We start from the raw sequence: 19,522 nt of genomic DNA on the forward strand, positions 1-19,522 counted from the left end.
AAAACAGGATGTGTCCTAACCTATTCAAACCAATTTTATGTTTACTGAAAATCTCATTACTATAAGTTTCATATTAAATATAAATGCATGGCACTAAAGGAGGAGACATTTGCTTATATCAATCAATAAGATCATCACATTCTATTATTTAAAAAGCAGAACAGAATCTACCAAATTAAGTTCAGAGCCAAATGTTTTACACTTATGCACTCCCCAAATACTGCTAAATATAGCAAAGCAGCAGAAAGGGGAATGTGTTTCCAGCTGAACACAAAAGCATCTGTAGCACATCATCAATGTATACAATATAATTTAATTAAAGATTTAACAGGGCACTATGGTTCTACAGTGAGAGAGACAAACTGTTTCACAGCTAAAGTTATCCTCCATTCTCACCACACCACCAGTACACCTTTTCCTGCTCTTAACAGCTAGACAAGGAGTTTTCCAACTGAAACTGCTGCAATAAACAGCTTTTCTACAATTTACACTTTTCAAAGATTTGTAATTGCATTTACAGCAGTAAGAAAAGGAGGACTTGTGGCACCTTAGAGACTAACCAGTTTATTTGAGCATAAGCTTTCTTGAGCTACAGCTCACTTCTGAACTCCACTCCATAGTAACTATGTCTTGCTATATTATTCTTGTCGCCACACACACATTTCGTGTCACTTTAAAAACCACCCCATAGGGCATAGACACTTACAAGAGCAAGATTAAAAGGCTTTTCCTTTCTGTTGGATTTTAAAATCCAATTAATTGCTTTTCATAAGAGAGTCTAAAAATGATTAAGGCTTTCTACTTCATTCTAGTAAGCATTTAACATATTTGTAGTGTGGGAGGCAAATTATTAATACAGTAATTGTTCAGGAACTCTGCCTCATGGTCAGTTTTAAAACTATGTATTTATTTGCTAAAAATGTTCCCCCTTTGCTGAACATGCATTTAATTTTTATAACTGTAAACTTATGCATCTTACAGGGTTCTCTGGGGCACTCAGTGAATAAGGCTTACATGCCTTATGTTCATCAGTAGCTTCTATGATGTTCAACAGAAAAGCTTCAAGCTCTAACAGCAGGGCAGGAACATTAATACCAAGCCGATTACTTTAAGATCCATATCAAGCTGAAAAAATAAACATTTCCACTACGAATTTGAATGTAAGTAAATGCCTCTTCCTCCTCCCCTAATTTCATCATCTCCCCTGCAATCTGGAAGAGAGGGACAACGTCTATCATATGAACAAAGATGCCACTAGAAAATCTAAGCAGATGAAGGGAAGCTTTTAATTGTTGAAGTGTAATGATTGCATGCAATCTCCACCTACAAACTGCAGATTGCACAGAGAAAGGTAAGCAAGATCTCTTTTCGCACACTCCATAATCAGTGTTTAGGAACTTTGGTGTGGGGGTGGGGAGGTGTATATCTTTGCACTCGTCATGCTGCATGCTTAGGAACTTTGCGTGTTTGCTGAGGGAGAGCTAGCTTTGCTCGGGTGCCATCTACAGCAGCTCCAGTGCCATGGGGACACAAACATGCTGCTACCTTCCCAGCAGTGCAGGCCCCACAGCTCAGCACCACCGTGGCCAGCTCCCCTGAGAAAAAGGGTCCATGGAACCAGCTCAGTCATGATCCCTAACCATCCATAGCAGGCCCTTGCCTGAGCCAAGCTGGAAGTGTAAATCCGTCCCACAAATCCGCATTAGGCTAATGGGAGACAGACCGACAGACTGAGAGGCTGCCAGCTCCCGGGGAACTGCATGCGCTTTAGTTACGCGGGGGCACGGATCACTTACACACACACACACACACACTCACTCCAATGGAAGTTGTGCCTCGGATCTGGAGCAGGAAGAGGCAATGCACCAGCCCAGCAGCAACACCAGGGCAACACCAGAGCCAGCCCTGCCCTGCCCGCAGAGATCGTCCCCCAGGCGAGCCGGGAAGCGTTCCCCTCACCCGCACAGCCAGCTCCCGCCGCCGCCAGGGGAAGAGGGATGCCCCCCCCCCCCCGCCCCAGACCCTCCACGAGCAGCCCAGAGCTGGGGCACGGGGTGGGGGAAGCTTCCTGCCCCCTAGAGTTTCACCTTCACAGCCCAACAGGAGACAAAGATCCCTGCGCCATCCCCCGGAGGGCGGGGGGCGAAGAGGGAATCCCCCCCCCCCGGCGTCTCCCCCTCAGCCCCTCCCCCCTCAGCATCGCGATCCCCCTCAGCGTCCTCACGGGGACCTGATCCTCATTCCCCCCCCCCACCCACAGATTCCCTCCCTGAGGCGTTTGACCCCCCCCCCGCCTCGACTCTCTCTTCCCCCCCCCCCCAGCCGCGCGCGCGTTCAGGAACCCGCTCCCCCCCGCGGTTCCCCCCTCAGCTCGCCCACCGAGCTGCCCCTCAGGATCCCGCCCCCGCCCTTCTCCCCTCAGGATCCCACTCACTGCCCCGCCCCCTCGGATGCCCCCCCCGGCCGCCCCCTCGGGGGCCGCCCCCCCCCCTCACTCACCCCAGCACCACCAGCTCCCCGTACTTGACGGGCTCCTTGTTGGGGGCGCAGTGCTCCTCCTGGCTGGGGGAAAACATGGGGCCGCCGCTGCTGCCGCCGCCGCCGCCGCTACAATCCCATCGGGAGGCGAAGGGGGGAGACCGGAGCCGGCTCCGCGCTGCGCCCCGCACTGAGCCCGCGAGCGCCCGACAACAGCCACTAATGCCGACGGGGAGGGGGGAGGTACCAACTCGCATCAGGCGGCGGGGGGGGGAGGTGCAGCGTTGTGGCTGGCCCAGCTCCCCGTCGCCTCCCCCCCCCCAACCCACGCGCTGCCCGCGGGCGGGGGGAGGGAGTCACCCTTTAGCCGCCCGTCTCGGCTTTCCCTCCCCCCCTCCGGGGACCGCAGTGGTACAGCCCGCTCTGTTATGTAAACATAGAGTAAGCAGACGGGGCAGCTCTTAAAGGGGCCGCTGGCTTTAGCCGACGTTCCCCCGCCTGCCCGCCGCGAACCACTGCCGCTCGCAGAGGGGACGAACGGGGCTCGAGCACCGGCCTCCGGAGCATGGGGTTCTGGATCGGCCCCGCGTACCAGCGAGGTTCTAGAGCCTCGCCAGCCAGGGAGAGGGGCAGGTTGGCGGGGCTCTAGATCGGGGGCGGGTTCTAGCTCGGCAGTCGGTCCACCTGGCGCTGGAGTTGTGTTCTAGATCAACAGCCCCCCCCATCGCCCCACACCAGGGCATGGGTTTGAGACTGGCAGGCGCTGTGCTCCACGCCAGGGTGAGCGGGGTCATTATGCCCCCCCCCCAGCCGTGCCAGAGCACGGGCTCTAGGCTGGCATCGCTCCCAAGTCCCAGCCTGTCAGAGCAGGGGTTCTCGCTCCGCATTCAGGTCACAACGCACCCCAGCGGGTGTTCCCGACCAGCGCCCTCTTCACCCACACCGGAACAGCTGTTCTCCATCTGCATTCCCTTTCCACCCGCACACCCGCGGCAGGAGTTTGAGGTCAGCGTCCCCTCCATCCCACACCAGAGCTGAGGTTCTAGGTCCCCAGCAACTACATCGCAACGAGCAGTGGGTTACAGATCACTGACACCTTCCTGTCCAGTCAGAGTGGTGGCTTCTAGACCAGCCAGAGCACTGCTTCCAGATGGCCAGCACAACCAATCTGGGCAGGATTCCATGTGAGCAACAGCCCATCCATGTCACGGGTTGTAGATTGATGGTGCAACTATCCAGAGAAGGGGATCTATATTGCAAGCGTAACTACACAGAACAGGGAACTCTACATTTCAGGTGCAAAAGTGATCTGGAGCAGGAATTCTGATTGCTGGCAGAGCCAACCAGAGCAAAAGGTTTTAGATTATTCTTTCAAAGCAGGGATTCCGATTTACCATCATCACAACCCAGAGTGGGGAATTCAGGCGACCAGCACAGCAACCCAGCTAGATCACTAGCTGCATGTTATATGCAAGTGCTGGAGAACAGAAGAGCTCCCCTCTTCTGATGAAGTGAGCTGTAGCTCACGAAAGCTTATGCTCAAATAAATTGGTTAGTCTCTAAGGTGCCACAAGTACTCCTTCCCTCTTCTGAAACTAGACAGCCAGCATTAGCACTAGGGGGTATAACTAGTTCTGTCCATTTTTTATTTATTCCTGTTTTCTAACAGAGAGGGGTCTGAGCCACTACATTCAGATTCTGAATCTCAGTCCCTCCCACCCCTGCAAGCAGGGCCTGGAGCTGTTTAAAGGTGGGAGCTCCCAGCTAGAAGCATTCAAGACCAACAAGGGAATCCTCCAAAATTGTCAAGGACAAATCCATTACATTAGGGGGCCATCCATGAACAGAAGCAAATTCAACATTTTCATTCAGTTTCACAAGTAGTAACAACTTTCTTTTAAAGCTTCCCTCTTTACTACCCCCTTCCCCCGCTTCCCAAGAAGTGTACACATTAAGGGCAGCAGTAATGATGATATTACGGCAGGGAGACATGGTCACACTGACCATATTCACTGCACCATATTCACTGCACTGCACAGGACATTACTCAGTAGCACACAATTGGCTGGACACTCATTGGGTGGATAAATTAATGAATAAGCCAATGTTCATTGCCTTTAATTTTCTAAATGTTAGCACTGGCAGCTATGAGATTTTTCCCAAAAAGTCTTTTTATTGTTGTGTTTGGTGGTGGGATGAAGGAAACACTATTCAGGATTTTAGTTATCGGCAACTTTAAAGTCCACATTTCCAGCCACTTATGCTTGGTTTCATCTTCTAAAGGCTTAAAAAGCATCCCATGCTTTTGTTCTTCAAGCAGCTCTTGTTTTATGCTTAAAAAAAATTAAAGGGCAGTTTAAAGAAAAACTGTTTAAAAGTCCATGTTTCCACTTTGCAGACATTTATGCTCCATTTGATGTGTGCAGACGTTACAACGATCCTGAGCTTCTGAGTTTTTTCTCTTTAGAGAGTTGGGTTTGGGGGTGTTTTTTTAATACCTTCAAACTTTCCTTTTTTTAAAAAAATGTCTTCCATAAAAGCCAGTGATCAGATTATGAATGAGTCCCACTGCAGGCAATAGGAATGGATGCTGTCCATTTCTTCTGCCTTTCTGGGAAAGGAGCATAGCAACTATTCTATAGTCTGCAGGAGGCCTCTCCAAAGACAATGGTGAAATCCTGGGGAGGGAACTTAAGGTTGGATGGTGGGGAACTTTGAAAATCATGGTTAAAGAGTAGCCACATTACTCAAAACTAGAGGGGTTATAGCACAGTAGGTCATTAATATAAATAAGTGAACCTTACTACACCAGATCATGGCTCCTGCTATGACTCTTTTGCATATCTCCAGTGGTGCAAAAGGAATGCCAAGCTGCCTTAAACAACCCACTGAGGTTCCCACCATGTAGAGAGTGCCTGAAGAGGGCATAGCTAAAGCACTGCAGCACTCCTGCAATCCCCGGCTGCTGTAATAAGCCCTTAAGGAGCCACTACCAGCCAGTGGACGTTAGACCAACTCTGATGCTGCTCTGACGAGTGTTGGGTGGCCCAGTCAGCTGCAGGATCTGAGGAGCATAAAGGTGGTATAAGGTCATACTTGTCCCATCCCCACCTTGGGTCCTGCACCAATCAGAGCTTGGCCATACTTGAGAATTCAGCCCAGTGAGTCAGATTTTTCAGCCAGCCTCATGATGGCTTCCATTTTATTTTATTTTACTCACTCCTTTTTCACCTACAAAGGTCATGCACCTATAGTTTTGGGTGAGCAGCTATATGATGTGCATGAACAAACACAGGTTGTGTGTGCGCAAAATGAGTTCAGAGCTAATATCATAGGCAATTAGCTGCACTCACACAAGAATGGAAACTGAGGCAGAAAAATAAGCCAATACTTTTTACAGTTATTTCTAAAGACTTTTATGTCCTGCTGCATAAGTACACAGTACCTTAGTCTGTTACAGTATGGTGTTTGCTTAATTTTAGATTCAGCTTAATTTTATTTTCTCTTTGTTTGATACCTAACAAAAGCACAAAATCAACCAAGGCTAGATAGAAATCAATGCAATGGAGTTGGAAAGTCTCATGTACACAATATTTGGCTCCTACACCACTGTGAACATACTCAGAATATGAAGAAAAGTCACCGAAACTGTCCACTGATAGTTATGGCCTTGATTCCACAATGAGCTTCACATGGGCTTGCAAATAGCTCATTCCAGCATCAAGCCTCAGAATGGCTTAAACTCCATTGAAATAGTAGTTAATTAAATTCTGGTTCTCTTACTGAAAGATCTGGTTTTCCTTCACTGAAATTGTACATGACTATTAATTTCCCTGGCAATGATATTCTTCTGTTGCTTCTGATGATAAGGTAAAATGGAAATTCAGCCAATTTTGAAATGCTACAGAATTTCTTAGAGGCTTTGAGGAAACGCCAAGATTTTATTAAAGACAGAGAGCTGAATTATTACAGATATATTTATCTTCTTTATCGCTTGACACAAACAGCAAGGAAGGCTGGGCACTAAGTCACTGTCAGAGAAAACAAAATACAAATCAAACACCAATGTGAAAAATTCCAACATACTAGCTACATCCTCTTCAAGCCTTCCTACATTTCCTGTCTTTACCTCCAGTGTGAACAGGAGTTTGCATTAACTCCTCCTCTTTTATCTAATCTAAACAAAATTAGCTTAACTCTCAAGAACTGCTCCAAAACAATTCAACCCAGTCCTACTCCCACTAAGACAATAACAAAATTCCCCTGCATTTCACTAGGAACAGGACTGTCTTTCCAACTAAGAAAAGGAGGACTTGTGGCACCTTAGAGACTAACAAATTTATTTGAGCATAAGCTTTTGTGAGCTACAGCTCACTTCAAAGTGAGCTGTAGCTCACGAAAGCTTATGCTCAAATAAACTTGTTAGTCTGTAAGGTGCCACAAGTCCTCCTTTGCTTTTTGCAGATACAGACTAACACGCTGCTACTCTGAAACCTTTCCAACTAAGAGTTCTTTTGGCACGCAAATGTGTACGAGCATTTTGCGTTCTCCCCCTACAGCCCCTTTTAAAATATGTAATCATACAGGAGCACGGATCTAGGATGAGAGGATGGGTAGAAGAGCAAGGAGAAATATACTTCCCTTATGATATTTCTGATAAAGGTTCAGAGAGTTTAGGTACCTGTGAGGTCTCCACAGTTGTGGCCCCTAGAGAGCTGGTTAGTGGAAAGAAGGAAGCCTTTTGCCATCTTGTATCTGCTGGGGTCAAATATGGGTGCTGTAAGTCAGGCAAGTGGCCCTCCTGCCTCTCACAGCTTCATTTTATGGGCTAGATGCCACCATGAGAAGAGTACTCAGGCACATTGGGAATTAGGGGTGCAGGGAGCTGATCAGACAACAACAATTCCATTTCATAGCCACTTTCAAGGTGTTGCAATTTTGTTTTCGTTCTGCATTGCAACAAATGTTCAAATGTTTTTGCAAAACATAATTGTGTCGAAATGGCCGGTTTCACATAGAAAACCCAAAGCTTTCGATTCATGTTTCCAGCTCTTCAGAAGTGACCAGAAAGCTTCGGGATCAAACAATTCTTCCCGATGAAAACTTCGTGGCACCCTGTACATCTCCACAAAATGCTTTGGCTCCCACAAAACTGCAGATCTTGTCAAAATTGTTCCTAAGAGGGCAGAGGGGTTGTGGAGCAGCCAGAGATCCAAGGAGGAATTCTGGTGGATTTGAGCTAGAATCCCCCCATGCGCCCCCAGGCAGCATACAGGTGCTGGAACTAGGGTGCTGGGGGTGCCGCAGCACCCCTTGGTTTGATGTGGTTTCCATCATATACGCAGTTTACAGTTTGATTCAATGGCATTCCCACTATGCAAATTGTTCCAGCATCCCTGTACTGCACGGCTGTTGAAGACAATACAGCATACTCTGTCCATGCCCTGCCAGATCTGCTGGCTGACAGAGGGCCCTGCTCCTCCCCACCCCATTTCAGGCACCTTCATCCCAGCACCTGTAGCTTTTCTTCCCCATGGTTTGGAAGCTTTGTTTGAGGATGCCGGTAAAACAGTTTGGAAAGACAGACTCTTCCAAGCGCACTGGAACAGCATGCCTACCTGTGGGGGGGCCTGTGGTGTAAGGGGATAGTACTGACAGACTTTTCAAGCATTCTCCAGCCAAGCACTCTTATCAACAGCCAAGACAACTGCTTTGTTGACTCTGATTACATGTGTTTGCATGGGGCACTGGACTGGGAGTCAGGAGACCTGGCTTGGCTGCTGAACTATTGTGTGACCTTGGAGAAATCACTCCATTACTTATGCCTCTGTTTACGCTCCCTCCCTTTGTCTGTCTTATCTGCTAGGATTGGAAACTGTTTGGGAAGGTCTCTGTGTGTTTGTATAGTGCCTAGCACCCAGAGATTTTGGTCGGGGCTTCTAGATACTATTGTAATACAATTAATAAATAATATATAACAGCCTACATAGCCGTGTTAAATTACAGCCCTGGAAAGAGTCCAAAGGGAAACATGGGGCTGTCTTTGGGTTTGAAGCATTAGCAGCAGAAGAGGGACATATTTGCAGGGTTCTGAGCTAGATTAGCCGAGAAGAGGACATAAAGGCATCCACTTTCATACCTGTGGTAGAAGACTATGAGCTAACCTCAGGGGCATGTGTGCTCAGAATTGGACTGATCCGTTTTTTTTTTCTTTTTAAATGTGTTTGTTGTTTTGACAATGACTTATGTGATGCTGTCTCTGCTGCTGAGCTGGAGCTGTGAAAAGGGTGAGCAGGAATAATAGTCTCTTAATCTTGAAATTCCATTTCCTCTCTCTCAGGCTAGGAAGCAGAGAGGGAGGGAGAGGTGAGGTGTGTGTGACAGCCACAAGTCGTTTCTGGGGCTGATGGGCCTTTTCTCTAAAAGTGCCGATTTCCCCATGGAAATTTCTAAGGAAATTCTGCTTCTGACATTTTTAATCTTCTTTTCTGTGGCAAAGCTGTGTTGTTATGTACTCCACGTCTAAATGGCCTACGTGGGTTCCAGCATCAAACCACAGTACAATTATTTTCCACAGCTATAGAAATTCCTCCTTGTAACTGGAGCAAGCAACACGTCTCTGGTGTTTCTATGCAACTCCACCGTTGAAATAATGTAGTAATGGTCTCACAGCTGCATTCAATTATTGTTAAGAACTTTAAATATCTCATGGTCTCAACTTCAGGATTGTGAGTGACTTTTCAAAGTAGGGAAAGGAATCTGTTGAAGAGTGTTCCTTGTTACTGAAAATTACAAATCATCTTGGCAGTGGTCCTTTGCTGTCAGTATTCCTGGGACGATGGAGAGTTTGCTTCTAGGTTTATAACAAGCAGCTGTTTATGCCAACATTGCAGATTGGAAGGAAGGGATGGAGATACCAGACATCTTCAGAAAAGTGTTAAAAATCAATGTTCCCAAATAAAAACTCCCACACCCTAAGATGAAGTGCATTTAATTTTAAATCACGATAAGAAGTTATTTTAAATTGAGGAAGATCAACAGGGCTATGTTTCAGGAAAGGACTTAAGCATGTGCTTAACTTTAATCACATACTTAGGTGGTTGCATGAATCAGGCCCTCAAACTGATTTAAAATGGAAAGACTATTGAGTAATTCAAATGCCGTCCATGGTCTAACACCCTAAGAAGAAAGAGAAATGGTCAATTGATTCATTATATATCTTTATGTGTGAATATATAGTGCGGTATAATAATCACAGCACACATATAAAACAGCTGCCACCATTTTATTTGCTTCAACCAGTAACTTCCTTGAAGGATGAATAGAAATTACTTAAGAGTTTGCATTCATCAGCTATAAAAGCTAGCAGTTGATCACTTTGTCCTCACCTACTCATTAGGGAAGAGAGGACAAAGCAGCACTGGGTCTTATTTGAATACTTTGCAAACTGCATTCGGCCTTCAAAAGACACTTTTAACAGTCAGGTCTTGTGTCAGTTTTGCGTCAAGTTACATTCGTGTTAGTTATTTGTATTACCGTAGCACCTAGCAGCCCCGATCAGGGACCAGAACCCCCTTGTGCCATGCGTTGCACAAACACAGAATAAAAAAGCCTGTCCGCTCTTTGGGACAGTGACTTCGTGTGTGACAAGAGATGCCAGATGGGTACAGACAAATGGGCAGGGGAGTACCAAGCAACAAAACATTTACTCCACTGGGGCTGCAATTCCCAAACCAGTGACCCCGTTGTCTTGTCACTACTTATCTTAGTTTCCTTCAGGGCTGCGAGCTTTTAGAATTATGTATGGTCAGTTTCCCCATACATAGTCTGTTTGGTCAATTATTAAATCATTAGCCTGGTAAACAGAAAGGAGCGCTCATATCAAATCTTGACTCCGGCTGAGTTTTCATTATTTCACTGTCTAAGCAGATGTATGGCCAAACCTGTATTTCATAGCAATAAGATAATGATTTAATTCAATTCGGGTTGACTCTGTGACATGCAGCATGCTCTCAGCTTCCACTGAAATAATTAGGAGGTGCAGGTGCTCAGTACCTCATTGGATCACACCCCTAATTAGCAAACCAATGGAGTTCTACTGCAAGAGTAAGGGAAACACTTACCTTTCGGACAGAAGAAAAATTTGCATAAAATTCATTTTTGAGAATTACTAGTTACATTAACTTAATGAGGGTTCTATATGAAAATAGTAGACGCTGTGAAAAGATTAGGAGGCAAAGTTTTATATCGGAGAACGTGTTACTCTGTGAACTCTGTTACTACCATGAGGAGAGATGAGATGGATGAAAAGCCTTCCATGCTTAAAGACAGGTTTCAGAGTAACAGCCATGTTAGTCTGTATTCGCAAAAAGAAAAGGAGGACTTGTGGCACCTTAGAGACTAACCGATTTATTTGAGCATGAGCTTTCGTGAGCTACAGCTCACTTCATTGGATGCATACTGTGGAAAGTGTAGAAGATCTTTTTATACACGCAAAGCATGAAAAAATACCTCCCCCCACCCCACTCTCCTGCTGGTAATAGCTTATCTAAAGTGACCACTCTCCTTACAATGTGTATGATAATCAAGGTGGGCCATTTCCAGCACAAATCCAGGGTTTAACAAGAACGTCTGGGAGTGGGGGTAGGAAAAAACAAGGGGAAATAGGTTACCTTGCATAATGACTTAGCCACTCCCAGTCTCTATTCAAGCCTAAGCTAATTGTATCCAATTTGCAAATGAATTCCAATTCAACAGTTTCTCGCTGGAGTCTGGATTTGAAGTTTTTTTGTTGTAATATCGCAACTTTCATGTCTGTAATCGCGTGACCATAGAGATTGAAGTGTTCTCCGACTGGTTTATGAATGTTATAATTCTTGACATCTGATTTGTGTCCATTTATTCTTTTACGTAGAGACTGTCCAGTTTGACTAATGTACATGGCAGAGGGGCATTGCTGGCACATGATGGCATATATCACATTGGTGGATGTGCAGGTGAACGAGCCTCTGATAGTGTGGCTGATGTTATTAGGCCCTGTGATGGTGTCCCCTGAATAGATATGTGGGCACAGTTGGCAACGGGCTTTGTTGTAAGGATAAGTTCCTGGGTTAGTGGTTCTGTTGTGTGGTATGTGGTTGCTGGTGAGTATTTGCTTCAGGTTGGGGGGCTGTCTGTAGGCAAGGACTGGCCTGTCTCCCAAGATTTGTGAGAGTGTTGGGTCATCCTTCAGGATAGGTTGTAGATTCTTAATAATGCGTTGGAGGGGTTTTAGTTGGGGGCTGAAGGTGATGGCTGGTGGCGTTCTGTTATTTTCTTTGTTAGGCCTGTCCTGTCATAGGTGACTTCTGGGAACTCTTATGGCTCTATCAATCTGTTTCTTCACTTCCGCAGGTGGGTATTGTAGTTGTAAGAATGCTTGATAGAGATCTTGTAGGTGTTTGTCTCTGTCTGAGCGGTTGGAGCAAATGTGGTTGTATCGTAGAGCTTGGCTGTAGATGATGGATCATGTGGTGTGGTCAGGGTGAAACCTGGAGGCATGTAGGTAGGAATAGCAGTCAGTAGGTTTCCAATATAGGGTGGTGTTTATGTGACCATCGTTTATTAGCACTGTAGTGTCCAGGAAGTGGATCTCTTGTGTGGACTGGACCAGGCTGAGGTTGATGGTGGGATGGAAATTGTTGAAATCATGGTGGAATTCCTCAAGGGCTTCTTTTCCATGGGTCCAGATGATGAAGATGTCATCAATGTAGCGCAAGTAGAGTAGGGGCATTAGGGGACGAGAGCTGAGGAAGCGTTGTTCTAAGTCAGCCATAAAAATGTTGGCATACTGTGGGGCCATGCGGGTACCCATAGCAGTGCCGCTGATCTGAAGGTATACATTGTCCCCAAATGTAAAATAGTTATGGGTAAGGACAAAGTCACAAAGTTCAGCCACCAGGTTAGCCGTGACATTATCGGGGATAGTGTTCTTGACGGCTTGTAGTCCATCTTTGTGTGGAATGTTGGTGTAGAGGGCTTCTACATCCATAGTGGCCAGGATGGTGTTATCAGGAAGACCACCGATGGATTGTAGTTTCCTTAGGAAGTCAGTGGTGTCTCGAAGGCAGCTGGGAGTGCTGGTAGCGTAGGTCCTGAGGAGGAAGTCTACATAGCCAGACAATCCTGCTGTCAGGGTGCCAATGCCGGAGATGATGGGGCGCCCAGGATTTCCAGGTTTATGGATCTTGGGTAGTAGATAGAATATCCCAGGTCGGGCTTCCAGGGGTGTGTCTGTGTGGATTTGATCTTGTGCTTTTTCAGGGAGTTTCTTGAGCAAATGCTGTAGTTTCTTTTGGTAACTCTCAGTGGGATCAGAGGATAAAGGCTTGTAAAAAGTGGTGTTGGAGAGCTGCCGAGCAGCCTCTTGTTCATATTCCGACCTGTTCATGATGACAACAGCACCTCCTTTGTCAGCCTTTTTGATTATGATGTCAGAGTTGTTTCTGAGGCTGTGGATGGCATTGTGTTCCACACAGCTGAGGTTATGGGGCAAGTGATGCTGCTTTTCCACAATTTCAGCCCGTGCACATCTGCGGAAGCACTCTATGTAGAAGTCCAGTCTGCTGTTTCGACCTTCAGGAGGAGTCCACCTAGAATCCTTCTTTTTGTAGTGTTGGTAGGGAGGTCTCTGTGGATTAGTATGTTGTTCAGAGGTATGTTGGATTCATTTGCAAATTGGATACAATTAACTTAGGCTTGAATAGAGACTGGGAGTGGCTAAGTCATTATGCAAGGTAACCTATTTCCCCTTGTTTTTTCCTACCCCCCGCCTCCCCCCAAGACGTTCTTGTTAAACCCTGGATTTGTGCTGGAAATGGCCCACCTTGATTATCATACACATTGTAAGGAGAGTGGTCACTTTAGATAAGCTATTACCAGCAGGAGAGTGGGTTTGGGGGAGGGGGGGAAGAAAACCTGGATTTGTGCTGGAAATGGCCCAACTTGCCTATCATACACATTGTAAGGAGAGTGATCACTTTAGATAAGCTATTACCAGCAGGAGTGTGGGGTGGGGGGAGGTATTTTTTCATGCTTTGCGTGTATAAAAAGATCTTCTACACTTTTGTCATAAATATAAAGGGAAGGGTAAACCCCTTTGAAATCCCTCCTGGCCAGGGGAAAGCTCCTCTCACCTGTAAAGGGTTAAGAAGCTAAAGGTAACCTCGCTGGCACCTGACCAAAATGACCAATGAGGAGACAAGATACTTTCAAAAGCTGGGAGGAGGGAGAGTAACAAAGGGTCTGTGTCTGTCTGTAGTCGTCTTGGCCGGGGACAGAACAGGAATGGAGTCTTAGAACTTTTAGTAAGTAATCTAGCTAGGTATGTGTTAGATTATGATTTCTTTAAATGGCTGAGAAAAGAATTGTGCTGAATAGAATAACTATTTCTGTCTGTGTATCTTTTTTGTAACTTAAGGTTTTGCCTAGAGGGGTTCTCTATGTTTTTGAATCTAATTACCCTGTAAGATATATACCATCCTGATTTTACAGGGGGGATTTCTTTATTTCTATTTACTTCTATTTTTTATTAAAAGTCTTCTTGTAAAACACTGAATGCTTTTTCATTGTTCTCAGATCCAAGGGTTTGGGTTTGTGGTCACCTATGCAAATTGGTGAGGCTTTTTATCCAACATTTCCCAGGACATGGGGGGTGCAAGTGTTGGGAGGATTGTTCATTGTTCTTAAGATCCAAGGGTCTGGGTCTGTAGTCACCTAGACAAATTGGTGAGGCTTTTTACCAAACCTTGTCCAGGAAGTGGGGTGCAAGGTTTTGGGAAGTATTTTGGGGGGAAGGACGCGTCCAAACAGCTCTTCCCCAGTAACCAGTATTAGTTTGGTGGTGGTAGCGGCCTGTCCAAGGTGTAATATTTTGTACCTTGGGGAAGTTTTGACCTAAGCTGGTAAAGATAAGCTTAGGAGGTTTTCATGCAGGTCCCCACATCTGTACCCTAGAGTTCAGAGTGGGGGAGGAACCGTGACATGGTGGCACAGTGGTGGGATTAACCTGAAATCATTTTGAGATCCAGTTGAGATTTTTTGAACTAGAAATACAGATTTTAAAAAGGAATTTTTAGGAAGTCCAGAAGCAGCTTTGAAACTGAAAGCAGCTTGGTTTCTCTCTGCTTTGTGGCCAAGCAGAGACAAAAGGGGATTATCTTGTGAATTGCAGGTTTTCTTTGCCTGGAGGCAGGGTACTTAACTCCTGCAGGGAAATTCACAGTCTTCCAACCCAGAGGTTTTTTTTTTCTTTTCTTCCTAAAAGTAAATAGGGTGTGTGTGCTCTACCCATTTGCCTGGAGACAAAAGTGGCAGGGTTTTTTTTAGGATTTTGATTTTTTTTTGTTTTACAAGGAGCACAGGTTTGAAAAGAAATTTTTTTTTTTCTTTCTTTGGGCTGGGTAAGCAGGTTTCCAAGTAGTTGGAGGTTTTTTGCTTTAATTTGGGCCCAGAGCAGAGACAAGGGAATTGTCTTTTTCTGTAGGCTGACAATCACTATCAGAGAATAGGTATTCTATTCCAGCACAGCAAAATTTTACAGCCAAGTTTTGTTTGTTTATTTCTAAACCTCGGGTGTAAAGTTAGTTAAAAACAGAGAGGTTAGAATGGCCAAATCCTCGGCTCGACTACAGCTGGAATTAGCCAAATTTCAGGCTGAGGAAAAACAAAGGAAACATGAAAGACAGATAGAACTCATGCGGCTGGAGAAGGAGGTACAGGAGGCTGCCCACAAGAGGGAAATGGAGGCAAGGAAGCATGTGGAGGAGATGGAGAGGATAAAGGCCCAGCAGAATATACCAACAAACCCTAGCAATCCTTCTCCAGGTACCACTTCCCATCCCAGAAAGTTCCCCACCTACAAGGCAGGTGATGATACTGAGGCCTTCTTAGAAAACTTCGAAAGGGCCTGCCTTGGGTACAACATCTCTACTGACCAATACATGGTAGAGCTGAGGCCGCAGCTCAGTGGACCCTTAGCTGAGGTGGCAGCTGAAATGCCTAAAGAACATATGAACAAGTATGAACTGTTTAAATCCAAGGCGAGAGTCAGAATGGGGATAACACCCGAGCAGTCTCGTCGGAGGTTCCGAGCCCTAAGGTGGAAACCAGACATGTCATTTACCCGACATGCCTACCACATTGTGAAACATTGGGATGCCTGGATATCAGGAGCAAGTGTTGAATCTCCAGTAAATTTGCCCTTCCTAATGCAAATGGAACAATTCTTAGAGGGTGTTCCTGAGGAAATAGAAAGATACATCCTAGATGGGAAACCCAAAACTGTACTCGAGGCAGGAGAGATTGGAGCCAGATGGGTGGAGGTGGCAGAGAAGAAGAAAACTGGTCGCAGTTGGAGCGGAGACCAGAAGGGACCACCCCAGACCACACCCTATTACCGGGGGCCGCCCAAAGCCCCACCTACCTCCCAAAGAACCCTCCAGACCCCTTATCGTCCCACCACCCCGTTCTCCAGCAACCCACCTCGCCCCGGTGACCCGTCAGCTGGACGATGTTTTAAATGTAACGAGCTGGGGCATGTAAAGGCCAACTGCCCCAAGAACCCCAACAGATTACAGTTCATTGCACCGGAATCACACCAGAGGTCCACAGGCCCAGATACCTCCCAGATACCCTTGGAGCGGAGGGAAACTGTGAGTGTGGGCGGGAAGAAGGTCACCGCGTGGAGGGACACCGGAGCACAAGTGTCAGCTATCCATGCTTCCTTAGTGGACCCCAATTTAATCAACCCAGAGATCCAAGTGACGATTCAACCCTTCAAGTCCAACTCTTTCAATTTGCCTACAGCCAAGTTGCCTGTCCAGTACAAGGGCTGGTCAGGAATGTGGACTTTTGCAGTCTATGATGATTATCCCATCCCCATGCTGTTGGGGGAAGACTTGGCCAATCATGTGAAGCAGGCCAAGAGGGTGGGAATGGTCACCCGCAGCCAGGCTAAACAAGACGTGAGGCCTAGCTCTGTTCCGGAAACTTCTATCAGGACCTAGTCAGAGGTGATGGACCTGGACCCCAGGCCAATGTCTGCAACAGCAGTAGTGGATCCAGTCCCAGAGACCCAGACGGAACCAGTCCCAGAACCGGAACCAGCCAAACAACCAACACCAGACCCCGTGCCAGCACTGAATCCAGTACTTGCAACCTCAACACCAGAGGGCCCCACCGAACCTGAACTGGCAGCAGCCGATAACCCTACACAAGAGGCTCAGCCGGAGCCTGAATCCCAACATAGTGCACCAGCGGAGAGCGGTTCACAGTCAACAGAAACAGCTCCATCCCCTATATCGCTTCCAGAGGGACCAAGCCTATGTCCCCAATCCAATGAGGAACTGATGTCTCCAGCATCAAGGGAACAGTTCCAGACCGAACAGGAAGCAGATGAAAGCCTCCAGAGAGCGTGGACGGCGGCACGGAGCAACCCACCGCCTCTCAGCTCTTCTAATCGATCCAGGGTTGTTGTAGAAAGAGGACTTTTATACAAGGAAACTCTTTCTGGGGGACACCAGGAAGACTGGCATCCTCAGAGACAGTTGGTAGTTCCAACTAAATACCGGGCCAAGCTCTTGAGCTTAGCCCATGATCACCCTAGTGGCCATGCTGGGGTGAACAGGACCAAAGACCGTTTGGGGGGGTCATTCCACTGGGAGGGAATGGGCAAGGATGTTTCTACCTATGTCCAGTCTTGTGAGGTGTGCCAAAGAGTGGGAAAACCCCAAGACCAGGTCAAAGCTCCTCTCCAGCCACTCCCCATCATTGAAGTTCCATTTCAGCGAGTAGCTGTGGATATTCTGGGTCCTTTTCCGAAAAAGACACCCAGAGGAAAGCAGTACATACTGACTTTCATGGATTTTGCCACCCGATGGCCGGAAGCAGTAGCTCTAAGCAACACCAGGGCTAAAAGTGTGTGCCAGGCACTAGCAGACATTTTTGCCAGGGTAGGTTGGCCCTCCGACATCCTCACAGATGCAGGGACTAATTTCCTGGCAGGAACTATGAAAAACCTTTGGGAAGCTCATGGGGTAAATCACTTGGTTGCCACTCCTTACCATCATCAAACAAATGGCATGGTGGAGAAGTTTAATGGAACTTTGGGGGCCATGATACGTAAATTCGTAAATGAGCACTCCAATGATTGGGACCTAGTATTGCAGCAGTTGCTCTTTGCCTACAGAGCTGTACCACATCCCAGTTTAGGGTTTTCCCCATTTGAACTTGTATATGGCCGTGAGGTTAAGGGGCCATTGCAGTTGGTGAAGCAGCAATGGGAGGGATTTACACCTTCTCCAGGAACTAACATTCTGGACTTTGTAACCAACCTACAAAACACCCTCCGAACCTCTTTAGCCCTTGCTAGAGAAAACTTACAGGATGCTCAAAAAGAGCAAAAAGCCTGGTATGATAAACATGCCAGAGAGCGTTCCTTCAAAGTAGGAGACCAGGTCATGGTCTTAAAGGCGCTCCAGGCCCATAAAATGGAAGCATCGTGGGAAGGGCCATTCGTGGTCCAGGAGCGCCTGGGAGCTGTTAATTATCTCATAGCATTCCCCACCTCCAACCGAAAGCCTAAGGTGTATCATATTAATTCTCTAAAGCCCTTTTATTCCAGAGAATTAAAGGTTTGTCAGTTTACAGCCCAGGGAGGAGACGACGCTGAGTGGCCTGAAGGTGTCTATTACGAAGGGAAATGTGCTGGTGGTGTGGAAGAGGTGAACCTCTCCATGACCCTTGGGCGTATGCAGCGACAGCAGATCCAGGAGCTGTGCACTAGCTACGCGCCAACGTTCTCAGCCACCCCAGGACTGACTGAACGGGCATACCACTCCATTGACACAGGTAATGCTCACCCAATTAGGGTCCAACCTTACCGGGTGTCTCCTCAAGCTAAAACTGCTATAGAACGGGAGATCCAGGATATGTTACAGATGGGTGTAATCCGCCCCTCTGAAAGTGCATGGACATCTCCAGTGGTTCTAGTTCCCAAACCAGATGGGGAAATACGTTTTTGCGTGGACTACCGTAAGCTAAATGCTGTAACTCGCCCAGACAACTATCCCATGCCACGCACAGATGAACTATTAGAGAAACTGGGAAGGGCCCAGTTCATCTCTACCTTGGACTTAACCAAGGGGTACTGGCAGGTACCGCTAGATGAATCTGCCAAGGAAAGGTCAGCCTTCATCACACATCTCGGGCTGTATGAATTTAATGTACTCCCTTTCGGGCTGCGAAATGCACCCGACACTTTCCAAAGACTTGTAGATGGTCTCCTAGCGGGATTAGGAGAATATGCAGTCGCCTACCTTGACGATGTGGCCATATTTTCGGATTCCTGGGCAGACCACCTGGAACATCTACAAAAAGTCCTTGAGCGCATAAGGGAGGCAGGACTAACTGTTAAGGCTAAGAAGTGTCAAATAGGCCTAAACAGAGTGACTTACCTTGGACACCAGGTGGGTCAAGGAACTATCAGCCCCCTACAGGCCAAAGTGGATGCTATCCAAAAGTGGCCTGTCCCAAAGTCAAAGAAACAGGTTCAATCCTTCTTAGGCTTGGCCGGTTATTACAGACGATTTGTACCGCACTACAGCCAAATCGCTGCCCCACTGACAGACCTAACCAAAAAGAAACAGCCAAATGCTGTTCAGTGGACCGGAAAGTGTCAGAAGGCCTTTAACAAGCTTAAAGCGACACTCATGTCTGACCCTGTACTAAGGGCCCCAGACTTTGACAAACCGTTCCTAGTAACCACAGATGCGTCCGAGCGTGGTGTGGGAGCAGTTTTAATGCAGAAAGGACCTGATCAAGAATTCCACCCTGTAGTGTTTCTCAGCAAAAAACTGTCTGAGAGGGAAAGCAACTGGTCAGTCACTGAAAAAGAATGTTATGCCATTGTCTACGCTCTGGAAAAGCTACGCCCATATGTTTGGGGACGGCGTTTCCACCTGCAAACCGACCATGCTGCACTAAAGTGGCTTCACACCGTCAAAGA

At 46.9% G+C, this 19,522-nt stretch overlaps 1 protein-coding gene across 3 annotated transcripts in view; it reads right to left on the reverse strand.

The window, feature by feature from the left end:
- The window catches only part of PELI2 (pellino E3 ubiquitin protein ligase family member 2), a 230,938-nt gene that overhangs the window by 128,184 nt on the left and 83,232 nt on the right, over window positions 1-19,522 (reverse strand). The window contains exon 1 of one of the 3 annotated variants that reach the window (XM_073350039.1): window positions 2,500-2,770. The exons of 1 other annotated variant lie outside the window; for it this stretch is intronic. In XM_073350039.1, the coding sequence (XP_073206140.1) occupies window positions 2,500-2,735 (236 nt within the window). In that variant the 5' untranslated portion in view covers window positions 2,736-2,770. Of the gene's footprint in view, window positions 1-2,499; window positions 2,771-19,522 lie in introns of those variants that run through there. One more of the 3 variants, XM_073350038.1, reaches the window with a different exon arrangement.

This window comes from Lepidochelys kempii, chromosome 6 (assembly GCF_965140265.1).
Source record: "Lepidochelys kempii isolate rLepKem1 chromosome 6, rLepKem1.hap2, whole genome shotgun sequence".
Lineage (NCBI taxonomy): Eukaryota > Metazoa > Chordata > Testudines > Cheloniidae > Lepidochelys > Lepidochelys kempii.